This window comes from Glycine max, chromosome 11, assembly GCF_000004515.6.
Source record: "Glycine max cultivar Williams 82 chromosome 11, Glycine_max_v4.0, whole genome shotgun sequence".
Taxonomy (NCBI): domain Eukaryota; kingdom Viridiplantae; phylum Streptophyta; class Magnoliopsida; order Fabales; family Fabaceae; genus Glycine; species Glycine max.
In genome coordinates, this window is record NC_038247.2 from 15392467 (window position 1) to 15420418 (window position 27952).

Genomic DNA, 27952 nt, shown 5'->3' on the forward strand with positions numbered 1-27952 from the left:
CAAGGGAAAAAAATGGATTGAATATAAAATGACCTGCAATCATTAGCCAAATAAAATTGTATCATTGCTCAGTTTTTTCTTTCTATATCCGTCATAAATATGCCAGATACCAAATTAAACTACAGAGTAAGTAGCTTGATACAGGGTTATTTATTTAACTGATTTGGTTGCAATTCAAAAACTATAGATATAGATATTTATTTAACTTGATGGCATGTCATTCAGTGGCCTTGCCTTTACGTCTGCTGCTACTGCCGGTTTCTAACAGGTAACAAACCATTGAATCAACATCGTCCCCAAATATGCTGTAAGCCTCAATCGCTTGCATGTAACTGAATCCCATTGATAGTAACATCTGCATACCGCTACTAAGATCAGAACCATGCTCTCTCCCATGTTCCGTCTTGCGATCAGTGCCCGATGATCCTGCTGCTCTCATCAACACACAAATAGTTAGCTACATACATATATATATATATATATATATATATATAAAGTTTTACTTAATTTCACACATTCAGTTCTAAAACACTGTTTAAACCTTGGGATGTAACATACTATTTTTAGGGAGGAAATAGAACAACTTGTATAAAAGTGTCAAAGAGACTCACTTGCTCCAGAAGATGATGGTTCAGCATTTGAGGTAGAGGATTCTCTATTGCCAAGCTGTTGCTTAAATGCACTATCTGCAAGGTACTCAGCTCGAGAAACTTCGATCACCATGCGTTCAATTTCCTTTTCTGTGAGCTCAAGATCAGAGTAAAACCGACCCTCGGCTAACAGGGCCTGTTGAAAGCAAGAAGATAAAAATTAGTCATCATCAAATTAAAAAATTGTCATTATCAAATTAAAAAATTGTCATTCTCACTATATAACAATTTAAAATACTTACATTATTGATCTGTTGGTCTTGTTGAGCTTTAATAGCAGCCTTGACTTTATCTTTGTCAACATTTGTCTGCATCATAAATTGAAAATGGGACATCAACTATTAGCAAACCAATTTGTTAACGTGACAACTTCCATAGTTCTGAGCCCTAAAATCGTTGAGGTTTCCTATAAATATTAATTGCAGAGTGCAATCTTAAGTTTGGCAGATAAACCTAAACTCTTAATGTTTCATTAGAGTATAAAATGTTAAAATCACAACACAGGAGGAGAATTGAGAGCAAATTATGCAACAATAGGCATGGTACTTACTCCACGAAGACTGCTGAACCCAAGCCCAGCACCAATTGTCAAGCGCCGTGGATCAACAAGGGAGTTGTAATGATTCCCATGATGATAACTCAATCGTATTGGTGGCGTGTCAGTGTTGTAACTTCCATGAAAGATATTGATAGGTTCTGCATCAATAGTTAATGTTATTGAATAGTACATAAACAATCACAGATTCACACAGCCATCAAAATTTCAGAGGCTCACCTGTCGTGTAGGAGTATATGTGAATTGGACGATTATACATTTCACACATGGCTTGGATCTCAACATTGTTTCCATAGACCTGCCAAGAAGAATGAACATGAGTTTTTCTTAAATTGGAAATTTAAAACAGCTATAAACACATTCAATCAGATTAAAACTGCATTTTCTAATAATGTTAAAAAGGAAGGCTACACAGACGGTGCATAAACAATAAATGCAATTTCATCTTCCCATATTTCAACTGACAAAAATCTTATAACTTTCAACTACCTTTCCTTAAGTGCTTAGGGTGGTGGCTTAAGATTTGGGCAGAGCATATAGGTTTTCAGTCTCTGAGACAACCCCATATAACATAGCTAAAACTATATTTCAAGAGCCTAGCATAACAAAGGCTATTTCCATGCATCCTTTAATACATCCATCCAACAATAAATTCCACGATTGCCAATGCTATGAAGCAGTGTTGTCAAATGGTGGCCATGGCTGTTATGATGGCATGGCGGAAATAGCGGATTTTTTTGGTTTTTTTTCACGGTAGGAGTTGGGCTGACCCGATCCAACCCTACCCGGTAATTTATTTAAAAGCGCAGCCCTCCCATGCAGCTTGAATCAGAACAAAGCCCTCCCACGTGAACCCCCGCATCCAACCGCGACCCCCCGCACGCAGAACGCAGCCAGCAGCGACGAGCATCGGGCACAAGACCCCACGGCGGCGACGAGCACCAGCAGACGACCCCACAAAGGCGACGCCGAACCAACCTCGTACCCGCACGAACAACGGCGAACGTCGCAGCGTTTGCGTTTTTCAGTGGTGCGCACTAGCTTTTAATTTTGTCTTTGCTGTTTGACACCCCTTTTATATGTCTGCAACTTTTTTTTCGTTTTGCTATTTGACACCCTCTTTTATTTTTGACAGTTCCATTTTTATTTTTTTTTCTATTTGACACCACATTTTTTATTTTTTCTCTATTCAATCCTCTTTTAAATGGCTGAACCATCATCCGATGCTGCTACTGCAAGTGCAACAAGGAAAAATAAGACAGACTCAGGCTGGAAATATTGTCATTCACTGGTTGAAAGGGATACAAACACAATTGTTTGTAATTTCTGTGAAAAAATCACAAAGGAAAGAAGAACCAGAGCCAAACAACACTTGATTGGGAAGTCGGGTAACATTGCAGCTTGCAAGAAAACTCCACCAAATGTAGTCGAAGAGTTGAAGGAATATATGGCTACCAAAAAAGGTGGGACCACTTACAGTACTTCTGTCAATGGTAATATGGCAAATATAAGAGATTTTAAATTTGGTGAACCAATTGGATGTGATGGAAGTGAAGATGATGAGTTTGTGGACTCTTGTAATGCTCCTGCAAAGACAAAGTGTGGAACTAAAAAAGGACCAATGGCAAATTTTTGTAAGAATCCAAAAAATGCAATCAATCAGAGAAAAATGGAGATGTTGAGGCAAATGAACATAGAGTCAATGGATAAGAATGAAGTATTGAAGATGCATCAACATATTGCTCGCTTTTGGTACCAAGCAGGTTTGTCATTCAACCTCATTAAATTGAAAAGCTTTGAGAATATGATTGCAGCCATTGGTCAATATGGGCCACATTTGCCCATTCCTAGCTATCATGACATCAGAGCTCCCCTCCTGAAGAAGGAATGGGTCAAGTATACTGAAAATTTGATGAAAGGACACAGGGAGCAATGGGTCAAGTATGGTTGTACTATTATGTCCGATGCAAGGACTGATCAGAAACAAAGATGCATCATTAATTTTTTGATTAACAAACTCTCAAGCTGGTACCATGTTTTTGAAGTCTGTTGATGACTCTGATTTTGTAAAGACAGGTGAAAAGCTTTTTGAGTTGCTTGATGCCATTGTGGAGGAAGTTGGAGAAGAGAATGTTGTTCAAGTTGTAACCGATAATGGGAACAACTATATTTTAGCGGGTAAGTTGTTGGAGGAGAAAAGAAAACATATTTATTGGACTCCTTGTGCAACTCATTGTATTGATTTGATGCTTGAAGATATTGGGAAGCTTCCCTTAATAAGAAAGAAAATTTGAAGGGGAATTAATCTAGTTAGGTTTATCTATGCCCATTCTAGTACCTTAAGTTTGTTGAGAAATTTTACAAACAAGAGTGAATTGGTGAGATATGCTATTACTAGATTTGCCACTTCTTATCTAACCTTGGAAAGGCTCCACAAAGAGAAAGCCAATATTAGAAAGATGTTTACTTTTGATGAATGGACCTTAAACAAGTTATCTAAGGATCCTAAGGGAAAAGAAGCTGAAAAGGTAGTGCTCATGCTTTCTTTTTGGAATAGTGTGGTTTACACTCTTAAAGTCATGACTCCACTTGTGAAAGTGCTTCGTCTTGTGGATGGTGAATGGAAACCAGCCATAGGCTATATTTATGAAGCAATGGACAAGGCAAAAGAAACAATTATCAAGTCTTTCAACAACAATGAAAGCAAGTACAAAGATGTGTTTGCAATCATTGATAAAAATGAAATTGTTAACTTCATAGGCCATTGCATGCAGCTGCCCACTTCTTAAATCCAGAGTTCTTTTATGACAACACTGATTTGGAGTTTGATTTTGAGGTCACCAATGGTTTGTTTGATTGCATTAAGAAGTTGATTCCACAATTTGAAGTGCAACAGAAAATTCTAACCGAGTTGCATCTTTACAAGATTGGTGCTGAACACTTTGGTTCTGACTTTGCAATGGCTCAAAGGAAAACCCATTCTCCTAGTAAGAAACTTTTACCATATGACAAATACAAATACTATACTATTTTTTTATGTATTAATGTTATAATTCAGAATTCTAAGTTATGCTCATGGTTGGTAATTGGTATTGCAACATATTGGTGGCGAATGTTTGGGTCACAAACTCCAAATTTACAAAAACTAGCTATTAAAATTTTGAGTTTGACTTGCAGTGCTTCAGGATGTGAAAGAAATTGGAGTGTATTTGAGCAAGTAATTGTGACAAAACTCTAACTATACTTTTTAATTTTATTTAATTTTGATGGTCAAGTATTATTTGGAGTATATTTGAGATTGAAATCAGCATTTATTTGTTATGTTGTAGATTCATTCCAAAAACAGAAATAGGCTTGAGCACAAGAGGTTGCATGATTTGGTGTTTGTCAAATACAACCAACAATTGAAGCAAAGATATAATGCAAGAGATGAAATTGATCCAATTTCTCTTAATGATATTGATGTGTGCAATGAATGGCTCGTGGGAGAGATGGATCAAGATGATGATAATGATGCTGGAAATGATTTGGTATTTGAAGATGATGATGCTCTAAATTGGACAACTGTGTATGAGGCTTCGAGGGTTGAAGAGTGTAGGATGTATACTAGGCGGAAAAAGCAAAAAACAACAAGTGCTGCTGCTGCCCAAACTTCTAAAAAATAGGCAATGGTTGTAGGATCTTCATCAAGGAAGCAAAAAGCAGTCCAAGAAAATGATGAGGATCTAGATTTTGAGGAAAATATTGAACTTGAATCTGAAGAAGAAGAAGAAATCAAGGCCAATTTTGAGGCATCTGATGGAGAAGAGGGAGAGGGAGATGCTCCATTACCTTATGATAACAACGAAGATGATTATGTTGGGATTGGAGAAGATGACTAGAGCCTCAACCTTCACTTTGCACTTTGCATTATGTTTTTATCATTTTCTTATTTTGAACTCTTTAATGAGTTTATTTGGTGTTGGTACTTGATTATTGTATGAACTCATGAAATTTTTTTAACTTTTTTAGTTTATTTGAATGCAATCCATTGTGTTTTTTTCAATTTCAATGAGTTTATATATATGTATATTTTATTTTTTTTGTCCGTCATGACATCCACCATATTTTTATGGCGGATTTTTGGCTATCCGCCATGAACCGCCATCCGCCATTAACAACATTGCTATGAAGTATGAACTGATTGAACGCTACACTTGAGAGACTACCGCTAGTCTGCTAGTCTGACACAACTCAATACAACAAACTATGTTTCAAGAATATGACACAGGCTTCCTTTAATACATCCATCCATCCAACAAAAAATCAGCCAATGCTACAATTTCTAAGCATCTTTTATGATTGTTGACATCATAAATTCTACAAGAGAGACTACTGCTATGCTTTACTCTTAATCAACAAGAAAAAATTAATGTAAAACTAAAATTTCTGGGTAAGAAAAAGATAGGTATACATAATTTACTCTGCAAAATGAGAAATGGAAATACCAAAACATCAAAGGGACTTGTCAAAAGAACTATTTCAAATGAAAATGCTAATAAGACAATATAACCAAACTATTAATACACTTGACCTTTTTTCTAAGTACATCCATATTCGAGCGTAGTTCTATAATGGACACAAGCTTACTTTCTAGGAATAAGTGCAGAAAATTACAAGCTGTTAAGCTCATAAATTGAACACCAAGGCATGTTCAAACCCCACTATGGCACTAATTCAACTGCCTTAATAATGACTTAATAAAGATTCATAGAATTCCTTTAATTATCAATTATGAAAATATTGTCCGGAAGAGCCAGATTTAATTTCCCCCTAATTTCTTTATAAGGAAAATCCACATCCACATTATTGACAATGCAGAAAGAACAAGAAAGTCTGAAGTTATAAGGGTTTGCAAGAATATCTAAGGGAATAAAGCAATGAATTTTTGCACAATCTAACATGAAAAATAATGTCTCAACACATTAAGTACTAGATTGGATATTTATAGCATAACTTAGTCGTTCAAACTTCAAAATGACTCTTATCTGTGAAACTCTGAAACATTGATGTGAAAGACATCATCATAAGAGACGTTGCAGACATATTTATGTCAAGGGAAGCAGAGGAAAATACTGAATAAATTACGGTTCTATTAGGACATCCTGTTTCAAATAACTAGAAGTCTAGAACACAAAAGGGACTTTATTTCAACATCCACAAGCCATCACCTTGAGTACAAGTTGAATGTTTAGGGGGGGAGTACTGATAGGTCTGTTAGTTGAGAGCCTTAGTTAAGCTGAGTTAGAAGAAATAGATAAGGCATGTTGCCTATAAATAGGAAGAGAGGCTGAGAGGAGTTATTCAGTAGGGAGTTAGTATTGTGGCTAGGAGTCCTGGATCTCTCCAATTCTGTTTATTAATAGTGTGCTCTTTGCTTAATTCGAACCAGTTTCAATGACAAGCTTGCAGCTTTGATTGTAATGGTATAACATTCTAAACTGTTTTCGAAATAATTTGCTAAAACCCAGAAATATGTTAAAAATAAAAACTGACCAGTTACACCACAATGTTCTGCACAATCAATAGCAAATGAAAAGGGAGAGAAATAAAGCAAAAACACAAACCTAAAATCCCAATAACTGTAGGTTTTTCCTTGAACCAAGAAAAACAACTTCTGCCAACTATACTGTCACATACCTTATCTCTTCTTTTTCTCTTGCAGTAAGATGTGAAGCCTTCAGTTATAAACTGAGAAAAGTGATCTCTCTCTCGCTCCTGAAAATATAAAACCATAAATACTTAATCCTCTGAAGTTCAAGAAAACTGCAACAATGTATGCGCATGGGAAACATCAAGGAAGTATCACCATTCACCTAAATGAACATACTTAAAACACCAGGCAGAGTCAAAATACTGATGAACCACCAAAAGAATTACAAATAACAAATGTCATACCATATTAAGAAGTTAATTCAAATAGCCAACAATTTGTCAATTGAATTAGAGTCAACATATTTATGAAAAACAAAGCAAGAAAAAAAAATCTAAAAGCAACAAAACAGGACATTGAAGAATAATTGAAGCAAGTTCTACCAGTATGTGCAAATAGGCATGTGTTAGCCACTGCAAAATAAATAATTTAAAGAAAAAGTCACAGGACTTTCTTGAATCCATTAACCAACCATTAGTACATACACCCTAAAACAAGAAACCTAAAATCCAATATTCTAAAACTTTGACAGCCTTAAAAATATATGGTAGGATCTTTCCTAATATGTTAAATATGAATAATTCTTTAAGAGATACAAATGCTAAAGAGAACTAAATCCTTTAAAAAAATCAACACTGTTTGATAAGATCACTGAAACCCATAGAAATTAAATCAGCTTCTGATAAAATGAATAATCAGTGAAGCTAATCAGAGATTTACCTTCTACTGTAAGCAGAAGCAGAAACAGTATGGATATTTGCCACAAATAAATACTAATACAACATTATCATACCATATAATCTATGCACATCTGTCTGACCAAATCATACACTTCAGAGTCCCCATACACCTGATCTGCAACAGCTCGGAAAAGACAATTTCCATCCTCCATCATTTTTTTGACTTCATAACCTTTTGCCCTTCTGATATCAATTTCAAACTGCCGCTCCCTTTCCTGGGATAGATGTCGATATCAGTTTGAATTTTTAATACATACATACATACATATATATACATATATATGACATAAGGGATCTCAGTAAAGGCTGTCATGCAACAGAATTACATTATCAAGGTGGACCTTTGACTTGGAGAAACTTAACAGACAAGATTGCACTAGAATAAGCAAGCATCAAGATACAACACAACATAGGGTTTCCAGCATAAGAAATGTAAAGTATAAATGATCAATAATGAAAAGAGTTTTATACAAATTAGACACATCCCCTCAATCCCTGTGTGACATAATCAGCCAATTGCAAGACAGTAGCATGTCTGTATTCTAAAAAGATAAAAATCTAGTTGACAAGCATGCCATCATATTTCAATTACTTTGTATCAATAACTAGGACGAAATACCACTATATCAATATTCTAAAAAGATAAATACCTAGTCGACAAATATGCCATCATGATATTTCAATAACTATGTATCCATAACAAGGAAAAAAATGCTAAAGGGATACTTAAATAGTCTCTTAGTTAACATGGTTATTCTCTTATAACATAGAAGAATTGGCCAATTTATCTTAGCACATTTCTTAGTCCCTTACTCCTTACTAATCTCTCCTTAGAACCAGCTCTACATTACTGCCAAAAACAGAATCATATACCAAGACTCATAGCAACATAGAAATCCAAAACACAGGCAACATTCATTTATTCATCAAGACACGTGATCAACTTACAAAATCATCATAAGATGAAACCAGGCAAGGCTTCTGCTCATCAGCACTGTTGTACCCCTCACTTTCATTATGTGACCTGGGAGAAGACGGCCTAGACCCAGCAGGCGAAGTCCTAGCCGAAACAACCGGCCACGCCCTCCTCGAGGATCCCACAATGCCGGAATTCAAACTCCCGGACACACTCCTCCTCGGATTCAAGTTCCCCGTCACGGAAGGCTTGGGAGGCGGCACAGGAGGCGGCGGGGGACACGAACCACCACCACCAACAAGGAGGGAAGAAGAATCCCCACTCGAAACCTCACTCTCCGAAACAACCCTTTCACCAACTCTAAGCCCACTCAACCCCTTCACAATCTCCTCCCTAACATCACTCTCAACAACAACAGCAGCAGCCACGCCATCGTCACACGATCCATCACCCTGCTCAAAATGAACACTCTCGTCACTTTTTCCCTTATCACCACTCTCTAAAACCTCATCCGACACAACACCAACAACAACCTCGTCGCTATTCTCCGGCAAAACCGGAACCTGCGGCTCCGCCCGCGCCGAGGAATTAGAAGAAGACCCACCACCACTCCGGTTCGGGTTGGACGAAGTCGAACCACCACCGGAAGAACCCCTCTGAACCAAAACGCGAGTCATTTCAATTCACACCGTACCGTAATGCAACACAAACCCTAATTTTGGATGAATTTTCAGAGGGTTTGGATGATTAGTTTGTCGCGGGTTCTGGCTTTGGGCGCAGTGATGCCAACCCCTGGGAAGAACGAATCTTTGTTGCAGCAGCAGTAGTATTCCTCGCAAAGCGATCTCTGCATTCCCCTAACAATTCTCATCAGACCCAACCCTCCAACTTTAAAGAAGAAAACCTTTCTTTTTTATTTGGTTAAGAAGACGAATTTTTACCAAGATTTTCCGCCGCCGAAAAATCAAAACCCTTCGCGAACCCAAACCTGCACGCACGCACGCATCCAAATAAAAAAAAAATCGTGTGTGGATCGAAAAGATCAAAGAAAAAACAACGGAAAATTGTGATGATTGTAATTGTAAATTATGGTTATGATTAATATTGTGATTTTGAAAATTGAGAAAGGACAAAAAGACAGAATGGAGATGGAGTGGTTGAGTGACTGACCAGAAAAGAAGGATTGATTGATTAGGGTTTTGGAAGCGAAGAGGAGAGAAGAGAAGAATAGAGAAAGGAGAAAAGTGTGCAAACGTTTTAACGGTGGGTGAGTTTTTTGTTTCAACTCAACACCAAAGGGCCCTCCTTCAACACCTTACACCTGGCCACTCAGGCACACTTGATGGCACGTGCCGCTTTAGCTTCCTCTCTCTTTCTCTCTCACTGTCTGTCTTATTTATGCTACCCTTGCCCGAATGGAATTCACGTGTGTGTAAGAAAATTCATTTCTTGTAGGCTAGGATAAATAATAGTAGTAACTAGTAAGAGATAAAATAAAATATAATATTATCTAAGAAATGACTCGTGTCGTATGTGTGTGATAAATATCGGGTCTTACAAACTAACTAGTGTCTTTTAACATTTTTTTTTAATGTTGGGCTTAATTATAAATTTTATTATTTAATTTTTTGTTATTTTTTAAATTTTATCATTTAAGTTTTATTTTTATAAATTTTATCATTAAAGTTTTTAACTATTGTATATTTCATCACTATAGAGGGATTTTTTTTATCAAACAAACTGATTTTGTAAACTATATACTAAGTTAGGTGATTTTGAAAACTTTTTATTAAAGACAAATGATTTTGATTTTTAATATTGGTTGTAATTATATCTAATATAGATTGATTATATTCATAACTTATGTATAAAAATCTAGAAAAATGATGTTTTATATCATTTTGTTATAATGTGATGGTAAATTATAAAAAAAATAAAAAATAAAATGGTTAAATTTGTGAAATGTTGAAAGTTGAATGAAAAAAAATTATGAAAAATTTTTTGAGTGGTAAAATCTTTAAAATTATGAAAGTTGGATTATAAAATAATGAAAATTTAATAATAAAATTTGCAATTCAACCTTAATGTATAATTCTTTTAAAATAAAAAACTAAATGTATCAGTTCAATAAAAAAAATATTTTTAGTCTTGTAAAATTGTTATAGCTCAAATTTAGTTTCAGTAAAAAAAATTATCTATTTTTTCCAATAAAATTATAATGTATTATTTTAAAAAAAATTAAGTTTGGATAAATCTAAACATATTCAAACCAATGTATTTTTTTAAAAAAAATAATTTATGTGGGTTGAAAACTGCCATATTTTTTTTTCATTTTTTCTGAAATTAATGGCCTGTAAGAGGGGAGCTTGGGTTCTGTATAAAGTTACTAGTTAGTCGATCAATTAATACTATTAACCCAACAAAGAACATATATCATATAGTTAATGCTAACTGACTTCCACTCCAAGCCTAATGCAAAAAGCCAACAGTTTCTTCCGGTGAAGGAAACTCAGAAGAAGGGAAAAATTGGTCTTGAAAAATATTTGAAGGAGCCATACAACAAGAAAAGCCAGTGGCCATCACCATGAATCATGATACCAATAATAATCATAATAATAATTCAAATCATCAAATTTCATCAATCAATACCTCTAAACATTCAAATCTTATCACGTAAAATTCACTAGGGTTTTTTCTCCTTCTTTTCCATTTTGTTTTTGGTCTCTGTTGTTCTTTCCGTTTATCATTGATATCTCTATTTTTATTTCATACGTAGACAACATATCAAAGGCCATTGACAATGTCACTAATTCCTCTTTGTTGGCATTTGCATAATCGCGAACAAGCTTCTTTGTAGGTTTCTTGCTAGGCATGTTCCCGTTCGGCCACGTGTCGGAGGACGTTTCCTCGCACGAAATATCCGTGAAGCAGCCACCGCTGCAGCACGCTGAAGAAAGTGAGGGAAGAGGGCTCAAAGATCACCTTTTTTAATCCCATAAATTATATTTCAAAAAATTTAAATTATAAAAATGTCACTTACCTTTTGGAATCACCCAATCCTCCCTTCAAACTAAAAAATAACATATTATAATTTATAAGGATAAAAAACAGTACAGAATTTGTATGTATTAAATCTAAACTTTAATTATTTTATAAGAATAAAAAAAATATTTTAATCTATCCAAACATAATGTTTAATTGGAAAGAAACAAAGAGAGGAAAAGAATTTTTTTTTAACTTATGTTTTTTGGTTATATTTTTTTACAATACTTAAAGAAGTCAAAAGTACTATTTTGTACACATCTAGAAATCGATTCCTGGAAATTAATTTTTAAACGTTCTTTTTTTTGGAACTAGTTATGAACCGATTTCATAACATGATTTTTTTGTATTGTTTATTTTAATTGTTGTTTTTTAATTGTTTTTTCCTTTTTAATTGTCTATATGCTAGTATAGAAGAAAAAAAAACTTTCATAAATTGTTAAATGAAATTTTGTATAATTTTTACACTTTTTTCTTAATACTACATTGTTATTTTACTACCTTGGATAATTCAAATCACTTTTTATTTTTACTAAGTAACTCCAAAAAAATTCATAAATAAATCACATAATCGATACGAGTGTCATTATCTAAAGAACAACAGTTAAGAATGCAATTAAAAAAACCTTTGGCTTTTGGGATATATCAAAAGTAAAAGGGAGAGTTAGTATTATTCCTAGTGATCATTTTTCTTGTCCTATACGAAAATGAGTTCAAACTTTCTCAAATTGTTATTCAGTCGAAGTTGTTTATAAGCTAAGGTTGTTAACGAAAGAGCAATTAATTCCTTTTGGAGATGGATTAATGTCACAGTTGTTAAAGATAACATCCATAGTAGTAGCATTTGTTATTGGTGTGAATAAATACTGGAAAAAAAGTACCCTTTGTAAACCCTTTGATCAAATGATCACTCTAGTTCTTTAATTAATTCTCTTTTTTATTTGTTTTATCTTAGTGTTTTTATTACTTTTATGTTCATTTAATTTTAATATTATAGACATATTTAGACACAAAAGACCAATAGAAATAAAAGTAAAAGTTAAAGCAACATCATTCACCAAGTTTTTTTAAGGAAAAAAGTGTAAAATTTGTAAATTACAAATATTAATTGCATTGTTATATTCATTCTATATAAAACAATGTGACTAAAGTTATAATATGCATATGGTAAAAAATAAAACACACACACATACACAATATTTTTATATAAAATTAAATATAAAATATATTATGATTATTTAGTTTAAATAATAATTAAAGATATAAAATAATAGGTAAATTATTAGAAACACTTGCACACATTTTATTGAACACATTCCTTCATATGTTTTATTTTCTAATTCATATTCCAATTATTAAATAGATTTATTTTAAAATATTTTACTAAAATGAAAGAAAGTTGATTTAAAAATTGTTCAGTTAAAAATAAAATATTTAGTATTCAATTACTTTTACATTTTTAAAATAAAAAAGATTGAACAACAACTCACCCTAACATGCATTTCATATACTGTAAGTATATATCCAATTTTGTTTTTTTTATATTTTATATTTTTATTTCTTAGTTTAAAAGTTCTTCTGGTGCAATAATTGATTGATTGACCATGACTCTATGAGTAGTATAGTGTAGTCTCATTACTTGCATAAAAACTATAGAATATTTCGATGGCGAAACAAAAAAAGAAGAAATATAAAGTGTTTTTATTTATTTATATTTTTATTTTATTTGATTATTAAAATACATATTTGAAATTAAAAAAAAAAACATATGTAACCAACGAGTTGAATTGAACTAAATTATAAAATTACCAACAATAGAATAAAATATATAAATTTGAAAGTATACAATAAAAAATTTTAAATACAAAGATTATGACATGAAGTTAACGTTGTTGAGTTGAACCTACACGGTGGGGACAATTTTTCTTTGAATAGCCTAGGATGCGACACATGGGACATCGCTTTGGTTGATCTAGTTCTCAGATATCCATTTCAATATACATACAAGAGGAAACAAGATGATCCTTAGAATTTCTTTTTTTGTTTGGGTCGGGGCAGATCATTGGCTCGTGACACTTTTCAACGTATACACATGATGTATGTAGTTCATGTACTCATGGTGAGCATGCTTATAAGCAGCAACAACATGAGAACAAGACATATACAATTTTTAGAATTTTCCACAGTCACACCACCTTTCATCCAGCCCGACCTTGAAATTTCTAGCGGGTTGAATCTTTCTTGGGTTTATTGTCTCCTGGACCAAGAACTATGTGTCGCATCGATCGAACTCAAGAACAATGTAAGCATTTGCCTTTCTCTGTGCATCTTTGATGACCTTGTTTAGTAATTGCATATAAACTTGGTCAGATATGAGCATTGCTATGACTTATTTCCCTCTTTTGTTGAACAATGCATTACACCATAGATATGTTGATTTTACTAGCACACTTATTGATAAATTTCTTGAATTCTTGAGTACCAAATTAATCAACTCAGCAAGAGTGGTGGTCATGTGTCCCCATCGTCGGTCACCATCCCATGCAAGAAACCATTTTTCTTGTGGAATCTCGTTGAGCCAATTAATTACTTGATGACCATCTGCTTCCTCCTTCAGAATGTTATAATAGTGATTGAACGTAGGTTCTATCCTTGCATATGTTGAGTAGTTATAAACATACAATTTCAATATTGTGAATAATACAAAATGAAGTAATATTTAATATGAAGAGAAAGAAGTCTGACATTCACCCATATTGATAATTAGTTTTTTTTTCATTGATCTTGTATCTCCTCATGTAATTTTGTGAAATGTGTCAAATGCAAAACAGATGCACAAGATTCTGTGTCATCCACCCACTACCACTTCTTGAGTAGACACTTTTTATTGATTTGTGCTTGTCTAAAATCAAACATAGACCATGTTGTGGGATAACATGCCTTTTTAAATTTTGGAGGAAGAAGAGTCATGCTTCCTTTATTTCACTCTCGACAACAGTAAAGATTATTGGAAGGATTTTATTGTTGCCCATCTCGTGCAATTGCCACAAGGAGGGCCTTGTTGTACTTACCGTACAATCATGTTCCATCGACTTGAATCACGGGCTTGCAATATTGAAACCCATCAACATACGATCTGAAACTCCATAAAAGATGATTAAATTTCATGAAATCCTCCACTATTTAACTTCCTTGTATTGGCATTGGCAGTGTTTCCTTCTCCACAACCATACTAGGAAGAAATTGTTGCATAGCTTGCAACAATCTCGGTAAATCGTGGAATGATCTTCCTCATTTGTCGTAGATGTTTCTAATGGCCTTTTGCTTGGCCAACCATACTTTTAGGCATGTGATAGTGTATCTTTTAGTGCTCTTGATGTGTGTTATCAAGGCTGACACTAAAGTTGATGAATCATTTTCAATCAACGTATGGATGCTTTTACTGATGAGCAGATACAACAGTTTTGCATGATCTTATGAGATTGATGGATTTGAACATGTATGAGGTTCACAGAGCTTTCTTATTTCCTATTGATTAGTTGCAAGGATGTAGGTTGCCTTGCACCTCCAAGCACACCTATCGTCATCACAAATGATAATTAGCTTTGTTGGATTCAATAGTTGTATCTTGTAGTTAACTCCTTTGCTCACATGATACTGCTACAAAGCATGTTGTACTTCTTCTTTTGTTAGAAAATGCATCCTTTCAAAGAGAGTCTCCATTGGATGTTGGACCTTTTCACGATCCAACATATGACCGTATTCAGAATCTTCTAAGTTCAATTCTTCAAAATTATGTTGCATGGTGCCTTGTAGTATGGTGGTATGGTTTTTATGGGAGAAACAAGCTCAGTTCTTTTTCATGATCTTCCTAGATTCGTTAGGTAAGTCAAGCTCTGCTATAAACTCGGGTTCATTTGGTTGGGTTAATGAGGTAGGCTCTATTGTAGGGGTACTCACATATGGGTGAGGTTGATCCTCATTAGCATCAAATGTTTGTGAGTCTAACAAATTGGTGGAAAATGGTGTGAAAAAAAGTTAAGTAAAAGAAGATGTGTTTTGTTCAAATAAATTTTGTTGTGGTTAGATTAAAGCAAAAATGTCTAGGGTTGCATCAGATGTGTGTGAATAATGGGACCGAGGATAATATTGAGGTTCATGAGATATTGGTTATGGTTTGGGGTGGAAAGTGTATATAGCTAGATGTTTGCATACAATTCAATGCATGAAAGAATCTCATGTTAGCAAACAACAAAAATCATATCTTTGACGTCTTCATCATCAACAATTTGCACTGCTGTAAACTTGAGCATTCAGCGTCCTACTACCTGTGGGTATTAGAATGAAATATCGCATACTTGGTCTAGTGGTTGAAGTTAGAGTCTTTGATGGATTTTTCATTTCAAGGCTTCAAGTGTGAGGCCTCGCTTTGTTTGAAAGAACATCAAGTATAGACATTGAAACATATCTTGTTCATCTGTTTTGATTATTTGACCATTGTAGTGCACTAATCAATTGATAGATGAGGAAGACATGTTATGTAATAAAAAAAGAATATGACAAATGGTTTTTGTCTACAAAGTTGGAAAAAATTAATAGAGAAAGAAAATGTTGTGCAAATGTGTTAAACGAAGGTGAATATGACTTCTATATATAGGGGTCAGGGTTAGTGATTTACGACCTAGGGTTAGGGTCAGAGTTTGAAGCATTGGATTTCCTGACATGAATTGATGTGGGTGAAGTTGTAAACCCATGAGTGAGAGAAAAAGAAGAAAAGAAGTCGTGAATTCTAGCTAGATGATGATTGTTGTGTGAATATTGAATAGTTTATTCATATAACCAATTTTTTACATTAAAATAATTTCAAAGAAGAAAGATCAGAGAAAATAAGTTATTTCTCCTCTTAATAATAAGGTTCAATTATTTTATTAGGGTTAGGTTTTTTGGTGCAGGTATAGGGTTTGGGGTTAAGAGTAAGGGCTAAAAACTTAGGGTTAGGGTTTGAAGCATTGGATTCCATAGTGTAAAGCAAAAATATCTTTGGAATAGAAGCAAAAAGCAAAAATGTCTTTGACGCATTAGCGTAAAGCAATTGTCTCTGACCTAGGGTTAGGGTTAGGGTTGTGATTATGGTCAGTGTCCATGGTTCAGTTAATATACTAGGGTTAGGGTTTGTGCAACAAACATATGGACCAAGGTCGAGAATGAAGGCAAAAAAAAAAGGAAAAAAAATACTAAAACCAAAAGATTTCAATCCATGATGGTAAGTTTTGACACTTAGATTGTTATTTGTATAAGCTATTTTGGTTAAAATAATGTTTTATTCCTGTAATTTTCATGTCAATGAAGTCATTAAGACAACATTTGAGTCTCGATTCAACCCTCAAACGCATTAACAAAGTGACCAAAAACTTAGACTGTTATTTGTATAATAAGCTATTTTGGTTAAAATAAAGTTTCACTCCCATCATTTTCATGTCAATTAAGTTGTTTTGGTTAAAATAATGTTTCATTTCCATCATTTTCATGTCAATGAAGCCATTAAGACAACTTTTGGGCATCAATTCGACCCTCAAACGCATTAACAAAGTGGCCAAAAACAAGACAAAATTTCTAAAACTACAAATAAACAATCCATACTTCTAACTTTTGGCATTAACATCACGACAACTCAACAATACAACAATGAAAAACACACATGATGACTACAAATCATTAAGTAGTAAAATAAAAATCAAATAATTTCGGGGGTTTTCTTCAAAACTTGATTCAAGGTTCATTTTTTTATTGAGGTATTCATCCAAACCCTCCAAATTCAAAGAGCTTGCAAAATATGGTGGTAGATGTGCACATGTTTGTGTGAGTGTCTCTACAGTGATAATATATAACTCAAGGCATGTGAGATTGAAGAGTTTCTTGAACATACAAAACATAGTCATTACGTCCTCATCATCATACAATATGCATGCCTTGTACTAGTCACAATCACCAACAAATGATACATGTTAACTCGTTGGCAAGTGTACCAAATTGTCACAAGTAGTAAAGTATTCAGAAGTTCGAGTGTCGAATTCACAAGGACTTCATTTGTACTTAGATTAATGCAAACTCAATTTACAAGCAAGAGATAAGAAATGTAAAATAACAGATAAAGAAAGATAGAAGATAAGGTAAAGATTTAAAAAATAAAAGATAAAAGATTTAAAGATAAAAATACAAGATAAAAAAAGATAAAAGATTTGAATTAAAAGATGATAAAGATTAAATAAAATAGAAGATAAAAAAATAGGATAAAAAAGTAAAAGATAGGAAAATTAAAGATTAAGATAAAGATAAAAAAATAAGATAAGAAAAAGATAAGATAAGATGATTGAAAGATAAGTTATCAGGATGTGATAATATTGTTGGAACCTAGCATGCCTTCTTTGCCTATGATATATGATTTTATGATTTTTTTATCAATTCAGGTGATTTTATCCTACTCACATCTATTCATTTACTTGTCCCTGATTCCTCATGATGACAAACCTATTTTATTTATCTATCTCCCAAATCCCTTTGAAAATATTCAACAAATAAAAAACACGAAGTCTGAATTCTAGATGTTAGTAAAAATGTGTGGGCATAAAATTATCATTCTATGTCTAACAATCACTTTCTTATGAAATCTTTTTTTTTTGTTCTATTAGAAGTTACCCTCTTCCGAGCATCTAACTCATAAAACTGATGCATGCATACGTTCTTTAAATCTTATTTAGAAGTTACCTTCTTCCGAGCGCCTAACCCTTAAAAGAATGAAAAGATGAATAATGCATGAAAAGATAAACAGAAAAGATAATAGGATAAAAAAAATCTGGTATTGCATTGATAAATAGTGAGTACATCATGCATCGATTGGCTTTTAGACCTGTCAGGCCATAACTAGGGGTTTAGCCACTCATGGCCATTGAGGACTTTACAATGGATGGGGTATAAGAACTGATGGAATAAGAGGGATGAAAGAAAGAAAGGGAGTAAATGATTTCCCCTACTAGAGATACTCAGGCTTAGCATGTATTTATTGTAGAGTTCTGAGTCTCCGGGGTTGTGTGTGTGGTGTCGTGGTGGTCCCTTTGCTTCTTGGCTTGACTCCCTTTTTATACTTGTTGGAGTGGACTTGGGTCTGATGTTAAAAATCTTCCTTATTCATATTTTTGATATTTTCTCGATCTTTTTCTCTTTTAATCATTCCTTTTCATATCTACAAGTCATAAATAATAAAAATATCAATTCCTATCATTTAAGCAAAAAATAACTGCTAAATAAATATTTTTAAAGATATTTCAATATATTTTTATTATAAAAAATAACTCATATTTAGCAGTTATCAAAATCCCCCAAATTAAAAACTTTGCTTGTCCTCAAGCAAAAACAAAAATAAGAGCAGGCTCTGAGTGCTCCAACACTTTCAATAACTGCAATTTTTCAAATTCCCTTAGTTGGACCTTCTTGCATTTGCCATGATCTTGCAATGGAAGCACAAACAAACATTGAGATAGAATTGGTTAGTAGCAGAAATCAACCAGGTCGGTTTGCCTCACTTTTCCTCACAAGGCTTTAGTGTTTCTCTCTGCGCAAGTGTCTTGGGTGAGTGTTTAAAATTCTACGACCTGTAATTAATGTTCCCAATTTTGCACTTCATCTTAGTTAAAGTTATTCTGCTTACACTTGTGGATCACTAAGGACTTTTATTGGCTTGTAATGTGGCCTGCGCTAAAAAAAATTATGATTTTTCTAGGATTTCAATAATTAGGGTTATAAGAGAGCATTAATCCTAGAAAATCTTCCACTTATTCTGCCTAGGCTTATTTATTTTTCAGCCTCAATTTATTGTTCTAACAACACTTATGGCACCAATTTATTTTATGCCCTTATTATTCTTTTCTATCTCTTTTTTTCTTCTTTTTTTGGATTTATCTCCTTTTTTTAGGAAAGAAACTTTGGGCTTACTAGTTTTTTTAAGGGTGCCTTATTGTGTGTTGTTTTACCTTCCTGAGACAATATTTTTACCTTAACCCTCCCCCAAATTAGGGGCATATCATGATTAAAATTCTTATGCTCTCTTAAACCCTAAAACAAGGTAGGAGATAATTAAATTAGGCTTAGGGGTTTTACAAAAAAAAAACATCATTATCATCTTTGGCTCAAATAAGGTGCAAGGGGTAAATTATCATCAAAGGTTGGCTTTTTGGCTAAGTGGCTGAAAATAAGAAGAAACATGGCCTTGATCATTTCCACCTTATGTAATTGATCTAACAGTCTAAGAATGATGCAAAATTAGGAACTTAAAAACAAACGTTCTCTCATAATTAAGTTCACACAGCTCACCAGGACAAGATAAAGTTATTGGCTTACCGTACCATGATTTCTTTCAGACAGACTAACCTTTTCTTTCTTTGTTGTGATTCATACTCCACTACTTGAACTGATGCTTGCCTTCATGGAACCAACATTTTCTCAAAAATTGGTATGCACCATTTCAAGTGTTTGAGTCCTTCAGAAAAAGCTTTGGCAATGACTTCATAAATATCATGCAATTTTTATTCAATGACTGAATTTAAACTATTGAAATTAAATTGTTGAAATTAAAATGCACAAAATCAAAATAAAGAAAAGAAATAACACAACTATCCTAAAAAAACACAATGCGATTAACTAAAAGAGAGATAAGGTAAGAAATTATGGGTTGCCTCCCAGTAAGTGCTTCTTTAATGTCATTAGCTTGACGAGTCAAATACCTTCAAGGTGGCATGAAGGTCACATAGAACACATCTTCCTTGCATTTTCGCCTCTTAGCTAGAGACGCCATGAAACTCATATATTTTGGAAGCACCTTCCACATTATTGCAAGAGAAGTGGTAGCAATCAATGAAAGAATGACACTTAAGACTTCCGTATGTTCTCTATGCCTTTCTTCCTTGACAATCAGTTGATGAGGATGATATTGACTTGGAGAATACTTTCTTGTTGAATTTCTACTTGTGAGTACTTCTCCCATTATTGTGCTTTCTCCTCACTTTTCTTTTCATCTTTTTTCTTTTGAATCATGCTCTTCTAACTCTTCTACAAGGCTTTCCTCATGAGCTTCAACCTTTACAGAGTTTTCTTCTCTTCTGGCCACAAATTTAGTCACTTCTTCTACTAGCTTACCAACTTGAATTTCTAGACTTTTAAATGCTTGTTGAGTAGATTCAGTGACTTCCTTGAATTGCATCAACAAATTATCCAGATCAGAACTTATTTCTTCTTCATATTGATTGTAGGGTTGTAACTCTTGCTCTCACTGATAATTTTCCATGGAGTAGCTCTTGCCAACCTGAATTTCCTGGTTTTGCATTGAGTTTTGATTAGTTGTAGAGCTAGGATGGCATGTCATGAATTCTGTAAACACACTCTCAAGATTAGGAGTTCTTTCATATTGATTGTAAGGGTGTAACTCCTGTCCCCACCAAGAATTTTTCATGGAGTAGAGATGACAATTGTCATTGAAATGCTCTCCTCCACAAAAATACAATTTACCGGTGATGGGTGATTGACCCTTGATCGTGTGCTGTCAAGATACTCAGTCCATCTCTTAAAAATATCTTCCATCTTTGAAATATTTCTCATGGATCAAGTTCTTCTCAGGTTCCACCCTGCAAGCTTAGACTCACAAGAAAAAGTTTTTTTTGAAAAGAAAGAAAGTAAAATAAAATAAAAAATAAAAAGTGAAAACTAATTGCTTTAAAATTGGAATATGCAAATAATCAAGTACGAAAAATAAAGCCCCCGACAACGGCGCCAAAAACTTGTTAGGTGTTTGACAAATGTACCAAATGTCCAAGTAATAAAGTCTCGGAAGTCCGAGTGTCGATTCCACATGAATTTTGTGTTGTACTTATCTTGGATACTTTTCAATTTATAAGGGAAAAATAATAAAAGAAAAGAGTAGAAGAAAGAATACGAGACAATAATAGTGAATTATAAATAATAAAAAGCAAAAGAATTAAAAGCAGAATAATTAAAGAGAAAATTTAATGGAATGTGAATGTTAGGACCTAGCATGTCTTGTTTGCCTAGGATGTATGAGTTTATGATTTTTCTTTATCAATTTAGGTGATTCTATTCTACCTATATCTGTTCATTTACTTGCCCCTGATTTCTCATGATGACAAACCTATTTTATTTATCTATCTCCCAAATTCCTTTGCAAAGACTCAACAAATAAAATGCATGAAGTATGAATTCTAGATGTTTGCAAAAATGCATGGGCATAAAATAATCATTCTATGTCTAGCAATGACTTTCTTATGAAATCCTTTCTTTTTGTTCTATTAGAAGTTACTCTTTTCCGAGTGTCTAACCCCTAAAACTAATGCATGCATATTTTTTTAAATCTTATTTAGAAGTTACCCTCTCCCGAGCGTCTAACCCCTAAAAGAATATAAAGATGAATAATGTAAGATAAAAGCAGAAAAGATAATAGAATAGAAAAACTTGGAAAAGAATCATGTTGCATTGATAAATATGAAGTACACCATACATCGCTTTGCCTTTATAGGCCTGCCAGGCCCTAACTAGGGGTTTAGCCACTCATGACCATTGACAGCTTTACAATGGATGGGGTATAAGAACTGATAGAATAAGAGAGGTGAAAGAAAGAAAGGGAGTAAATGATTTCCCCTACTAGAGATACTCAAGCTTAGGATGTATTCATTGTAGAGCTCTGAGTCTCCAGGGTTGTGTGTGGTGTCGTGGTGGTCCCTTTTTTGCTTAGCTTGACTCCCTTTTTATACTTGTTGGAGTGGACTTAGGCCTGATGCTAAAAATCTTCCTTATTCATATTTTTGATATTTTCTCGATCTTTTTCTCTTTTAATCCTTCCTTTTCATATCTACAAGCCATAAATAATAAAAACATCAATTCCTATCATTTAAGCCAAAAATAACTGCTAAATAAATATTTTTAAAGATATTTCAATATATTTTTATTATCAAAAATAGCTTATATTTAGCAGTTATCAATACAGGTAATCGAAAATATATATCATTCACCACTTTACCATTTTGTATACTAATCTTGTTTCCAATAGCTTGTTTCAAGGCATCAAGTGACATTTTATTGTTAAGTTGAACGATCTTTGGTGAACCGCTTACAGACGTTAAGCCATGTTTAGTTGTGATGATGAAGCCATTGTAATACACAATCGCGTTGACTGATGATGAAGTCATGGTTTAAGGTTTAGGGTTAGGGTTAGGGTTTAGGGTAGCAGTAAGGTTTCTGATTGAGGAAATGGATTATATTGCCTTAGTGCAAACTATATTTATATTTTTTAATGGTTTGTCACATACACTCAAATAGCTTTGTTTGCTTCCTTTCACCAAATTATTGCCAACAATTCTTCCACTAATGACTTCGTCTAGAAAGTGTAACTTGTTGTTCCTAATGAACAACTTCAACCATAAGAGCATGTATGAGTATGTAGACAACCGACAAGAAACAGGCAACCTCCCAGATGTGGAGCCTATGAACACTAACGACATTAATTGCCCTTGTTCATTATGTCCTATTATGATGATTATTAGTTTGTCCTTGTTAATTAAATGAACACTGAACAATGCATTTAAAACAATGAACACTGCATTTTTCTGATACGAATTGACTAAACGTTGATTTTTTTAGATGATTTGACCAACCATTGCTTTTTCCCATATGATTTGACCTCACATTGCTTGTTTCAAGACAATGTGACTGAACACTATTTTTTCAAATTGCATAAACCAAACGTAATTAATTAACACTCGAACTCAATCTAAATTGTTTATATTGTTAGTGTGATCTCAGTCGTTGGTATGAGTCACGAGAGAACACTTGATCACCTAATATATATAGTAGTAAGGGTTAGATGCAACTCAACACCTTTGTCTGATATTTACCATATTGTTTAAAACATGGAGAGTGCATCCATTATTGTGTATTGCATTGGTGACATGATTTCATCATATGAAGGGATAACATTTGAATATCCTACTGATCCAAAAGTCATCACAATAAATGAGGACATGTCGCTTGCTGCTTTAAAGAAAACAATTTTTAATGCCAATGAAGCTTGCAAAATTTTAATAAACTTTTTTTTACTGTTAACCAATCTACGTTGGTGATAGTTGTGTTGAATATGATGATGTGAGAAAAATATTTTTCATCTATTCAGAATTTAATATCAAAGGTCCAATTCAGTTGAATGCAACTTTTGGACATTCTCTAGATGAAGTCCTTGCCCTGCTACACAAATCAAGGAAATCAAGAATGACTGATGAGATAATTGCTCTTATGCGTGATGAATATGTGTAGTCATTGAGCAAACTACTTGTGTTTACTTTTTTAAAATAAACTTGCAATTCATCATTGGAATTTTGTTGTTACTTTTTTTTAAAAGATTCTCTACTTTAATCGTGTTAGTCCTATAGGATTATGATGTTTACTTAAGCTTTATTATATTTAAGTACTTATAGTTTTACATCAATCATCAATGCACACTATTAAAATTGAACATGTTTTATTTATTTAATTTGTTTAATTTAGTGATGCCTCATTGTCCTTATTAATCAATTTATAGATTTTATGACTTTTCACAAAAATTCCTAAGATCCTATAAAGTTAAGTGAACTCAAACTCAAGCGTGAATTATAATGACCTACACTATTTTAATCGTATTTTACATATGGTAATCAAATAGTAGTATTCTCTTAATCTTTTATATAAAAAAAAAAGAATTATATCACTTAAAAATATATGCATTTTTCTTAAAAAATATATATTTAATAAGTAAGAAAATTAATAAAAATATGATGTAAGAAAATTTAAAATGATTCTTTTTTTTTCATTGGTTGTGTTTGTTTCTTTATAAGGACTCTATTTAATAGGTAAGATATTATACTATATTATTTTTTTAATTTGTATTTTCCTAAAATGCACATTCATAGTCCATACAAGTATTAATTTCAATATACATCTTTGTATTTTGTGAATATTTAGATATTTATATTGAGTTTCTTTTCCTTAAACACTAGTTAAACAAAAATATTTTTCATAAGAAAAATATTCAACTAAATTTAAATTCAATATAAATCATATGATAGTCCATATTATATTTTTTTTAGCTATGTCGAGTTTCATTTAAGGATTAATTGTTTTTTTAATATTACTTTAGATAAATTATATTTTTTATAAATTAATATATATATATATATATATATATATAATAGTAAAATAAAAACAAAAAAACATTTAATTTAAAAAAACTGTAAGGAAAGAAATAGAAAAAAATGAAAAGAAACAAAAATTTAAAATAAATAACAAAAAAACTAAAAAAACAAATAAATAAAAACTCAGTTTAGAATAAATTATTTCTAAACTGAATTAAAAAAAAACACGTTTAGAAATCGGTTTCCATAGAACCGGTATCTAAACATGTGTAAAAAAAAACAATTTCCTAATGTTTGTACAAATTTGATTTCTTAACTACCGAAAAAAAAAGTGAGAAATCAATTTAGAGGAATCAATTTCTTACTTGTTACAATATTTTGTATCATTCATATAAATAATTTATTGGATGTATTATTTGGATAAATATTTTTTTTATTAATTAGATAACTAAGTAGAGATATATCAATTAAATATATGAATAATTCTAATTTTTTAGTATATTTTTATTTTCTATTTTTATATGATAAAGTGTAATAACCGATAAATCATTGATTCGAATGGAATTAGACTTGACTTAAAGATATCAAAATGAGTATATTTATTTCCATATTAAACTAAAAAGTCATAAAAAATATTCTTGAGTAAATTTTATTTAAAAAAATTATTTTTTCATTGTTAATTATTTTTTTTATTTCCTTAAGGAAGGATGATATAGTTAAATTCCTATGCAATAAAAAGATATTGTGAAAATTCTAATATAAACTCATTATTTATTACTCACTATCCCACTATTTATATTTTTTTTGGAAATATCAAAATAGAAATTAAAAAACTCCAACAAATTTTAATTGTTTTTTAAGTAACAATGTCATAAAAGAGCCATATAAAAAAGATAAAGAAAAAAAAAATCTATTCGTAACAATTTTGTTAAGATTCAAGATGCATAAATACTTGTTTAGTTTCGTGTCCCATGGGTACATATGTGCATCAAGGACTCAAAAATCTAAAGCGTACAAGCATACAGACAAGTTGATTAAAAATATGTGTGAATTGTTATAAAAAAATTTATATTTGTCTTTAGTTTTTATAGAAACAAATATATTATATTATTATTTTTATTATTTTAAGCAGCTAAAATAATTTTTTCTTCAATCTAATAACTCTAAAAAGTTGCTAAAACGAACCCCACAATGTAATTTTTTTTACTTCAATATACTAATATAATTTCATTAATAATAAGTTACTCAATATAAAAAATAACATGGTTAAAAGTGTAGAGACTAGAATAATGGTTGAATTACGGGCCACTAATCTCATGCATTCATGAATTAAACATTCTAACTTAGAATTGCCAGTACCTGAACTCATTACTTTATCCATTAGTGTTTTATTGTCCAGCTCAAAAGTAACATTCCACGTAATACTATTAGTATATGTTTGTACCAGGGATTTAGAAATTTTTAGGAAATTCAAATGCACAACATTTTAATTATCTTGATTTAAATTTTTTTTATTTTGTAAATATTTTGTTTGGATGAGATAATTCAATTGTTTGTCTTTTAATTTTCTTGTTTGGATAAAGTAATTCAATTTCAATGAAATTTAAATTTTTATTTTTAAATATTTATTTAAAAATTAAAATTTCAATATTGAATGAAAATAAATATGAGTCATTTTTTAAATAGTTAAATATTCAAAATAAATTTAATGCTATACAATATTTAATAATCAATTTTTTTTAATATTTAATAATTAAATAATCAAAATAATCAAAATTTAATGTCGTACAAACATGCACTGAAATGGTTAAACATTCTCTCTCACTCAATGGCTTGCCACTCGTTCCTCTTATTAGCGACTGCCATTCCTGCCATTGTGTGCTCTGTCGTGAGCGGTTTACTCGCCATCGGATAGGGCGGCGTTGCTGGCCTTCCGGAAGGCGTTGAACGAGCCCTACCTTGGCCTCTTCAACTCGTGGACGGGCTCCAACTGCTACCTCAACTGGTACGACATCAGCTGCGACACCACCACTGGCTGCGTCACCGACAACAACCTCCGCGGGGAGTCCGAAGACCCAATCTTCGAGAAAGCCGGTTGCTCCGGCTACATGATCGAAAAACTCTCACCGGCGATCTGTGGCATCGACACCCTCACCACCCTCGTCATCGCTGATTGAAAAGACATTGCCGGGGAGATCCCCGCCTGCCTCACCACGCTTCCCTCCCTCCACATCCTGGACCTCATGGGCAACAAGGTCTCCGGTGAGATCCCCGCCGATGTCGGCAAACTCTCACGTCTGACAGTCTTGAACCTCGTTGACAACGCCTTCAGCGGCAAAATTCCAGCGTCCATCACCTGACTGGGCTCACTGAAACACCTCGACCTCATCAATAATCAGCTCTGCGGCGAGATTCCAGAAGACTTCGGGAATCTGGCCATGCTAAGCTACATGTTGCTAAGTTGGAACCAGCTAACCGGTACGCCGCTGAGAGAGAGTTACAGAGAGTACATGTGGCTAAGAGAGGGAGAGAGAGCTGGTGTGCGCTGCTAAGGAATTTTAATTCCTTTGTTTTTGTTGAGAATTTGAAATGTTGTTAAGTTAGTATATTAAAATGCTTTTAAAAAATGACAACATTTTAATTACTTTTAAAATATCTCATCCAAACATATTACATTATAGAAAGGCATTTTAATATCTCTGTTGAAATACTTTACCTGCTTTAATTTCCCCATCCAAACACATTGTTAATGAATTGTTGTCACTTACTGGTTTGGTTATTGGTATAGCTTTCATACATAGAGGAAGTTAGTTACAATCCTAATTAACTACTAACAATCATAACTAGAAGTCAGTTACACGGCTAACTAACTACTAACAATTATAACCAACTACCAACTACTAAATAGCTAATATCCCCCTCAAACTGGAGAATGTATGTTCGACATTCCTAGCTTGCAATTAAGAAATTGGAATGCACTAGGTGGGAGAGCTTTGGTGTAAATGTCTGCCAATTGATCAACAGAAGCTATAGGTAGTAGCTTGAGCAATCCAAATTGAATCTTCTCTCTAACAATGTGACAGTCGATCTCAATATGTTTGGTTCTTTCGTGAAAGACAAGATTTTCTGCAAT

At 32.9% G+C, this 27952-nt stretch overlaps 1 protein-coding gene and 1 pseudogene across 3 annotated transcripts; one reads left to right on the forward strand and one right to left on the reverse strand.

Moving 5' to 3' along the window:
- Positions 1 to 42: 42 nt before the first annotated feature.
- On the reverse strand, positions 43 to 9919 carry LOC100780250 (OVARIAN TUMOR DOMAIN-containing deubiquitinating enzyme 6). 3 transcript variants are annotated; one of them, XM_003538057.5, is made up of 10 exons: positions 9725 to 9919; positions 9496 to 9542; positions 8587 to 9401; positions 7692 to 7853; positions 6886 to 6963; positions 1426 to 1504; positions 1201 to 1346; positions 893 to 958; positions 612 to 786; positions 43 to 429 (listed from the first exon to the last, which is right to left on the reverse strand). In XM_003538057.5, the coding sequence occupies exons 3-10, from the start codon at positions 9229 to 9231 to the stop codon at positions 218 to 220; spliced, it is 1563 nt and encodes a 520-aa protein (XP_003538105.1). In that variant the 5' UTR covers positions 9232 to 9401; positions 9496 to 9542; positions 9725 to 9919; the 3' UTR covers positions 43 to 217. The 3 variants fall into 3 exon arrangements, with proteins under 3 accessions (XP_003538105.1, XP_040862925.1, XP_025980239.1); XM_041006991.1 differs by having other exon boundaries at positions 43 to 426; positions 9725 to 9876; XM_026124454.2 differs by having other exon boundaries at positions 8587 to 9542; positions 9725 to 9917.
- A 16728-nt stretch (positions 9920 to 26647) lies between these two features.
- Positions 26648 to 27371, forward strand: LOC106795074 (DNA damage-repair/toleration protein DRT100-like; annotated as a pseudogene).
- Positions 27372 to 27952: the final 581 nt, after the last annotated feature.

Excerpts from the sequence above, each read along its gene's own strand:
- LOC100780250 (XM_003538057.5), bottom strand. The coding sequence starts at position 9,231 with ATGACTCGCGTTTTGGTTCAGAGGGGTTCTTCCGGTGGTGGTTCGACT. Across the intron at positions 1,347-1,425 it reads CATATACTCCTACACGACAG|AACCTATCAATATCTTTCAT; the intron begins GTGAGCCTCTGA and ends CTATTGATGCAG. Across the intron at positions 787-892 it reads AAGACCAACAGATCAATAAT|GCCCTGTTAGCCGAGGGTCG; the intron begins GTAAGTATTTTA and ends TGCTTTCAACAG.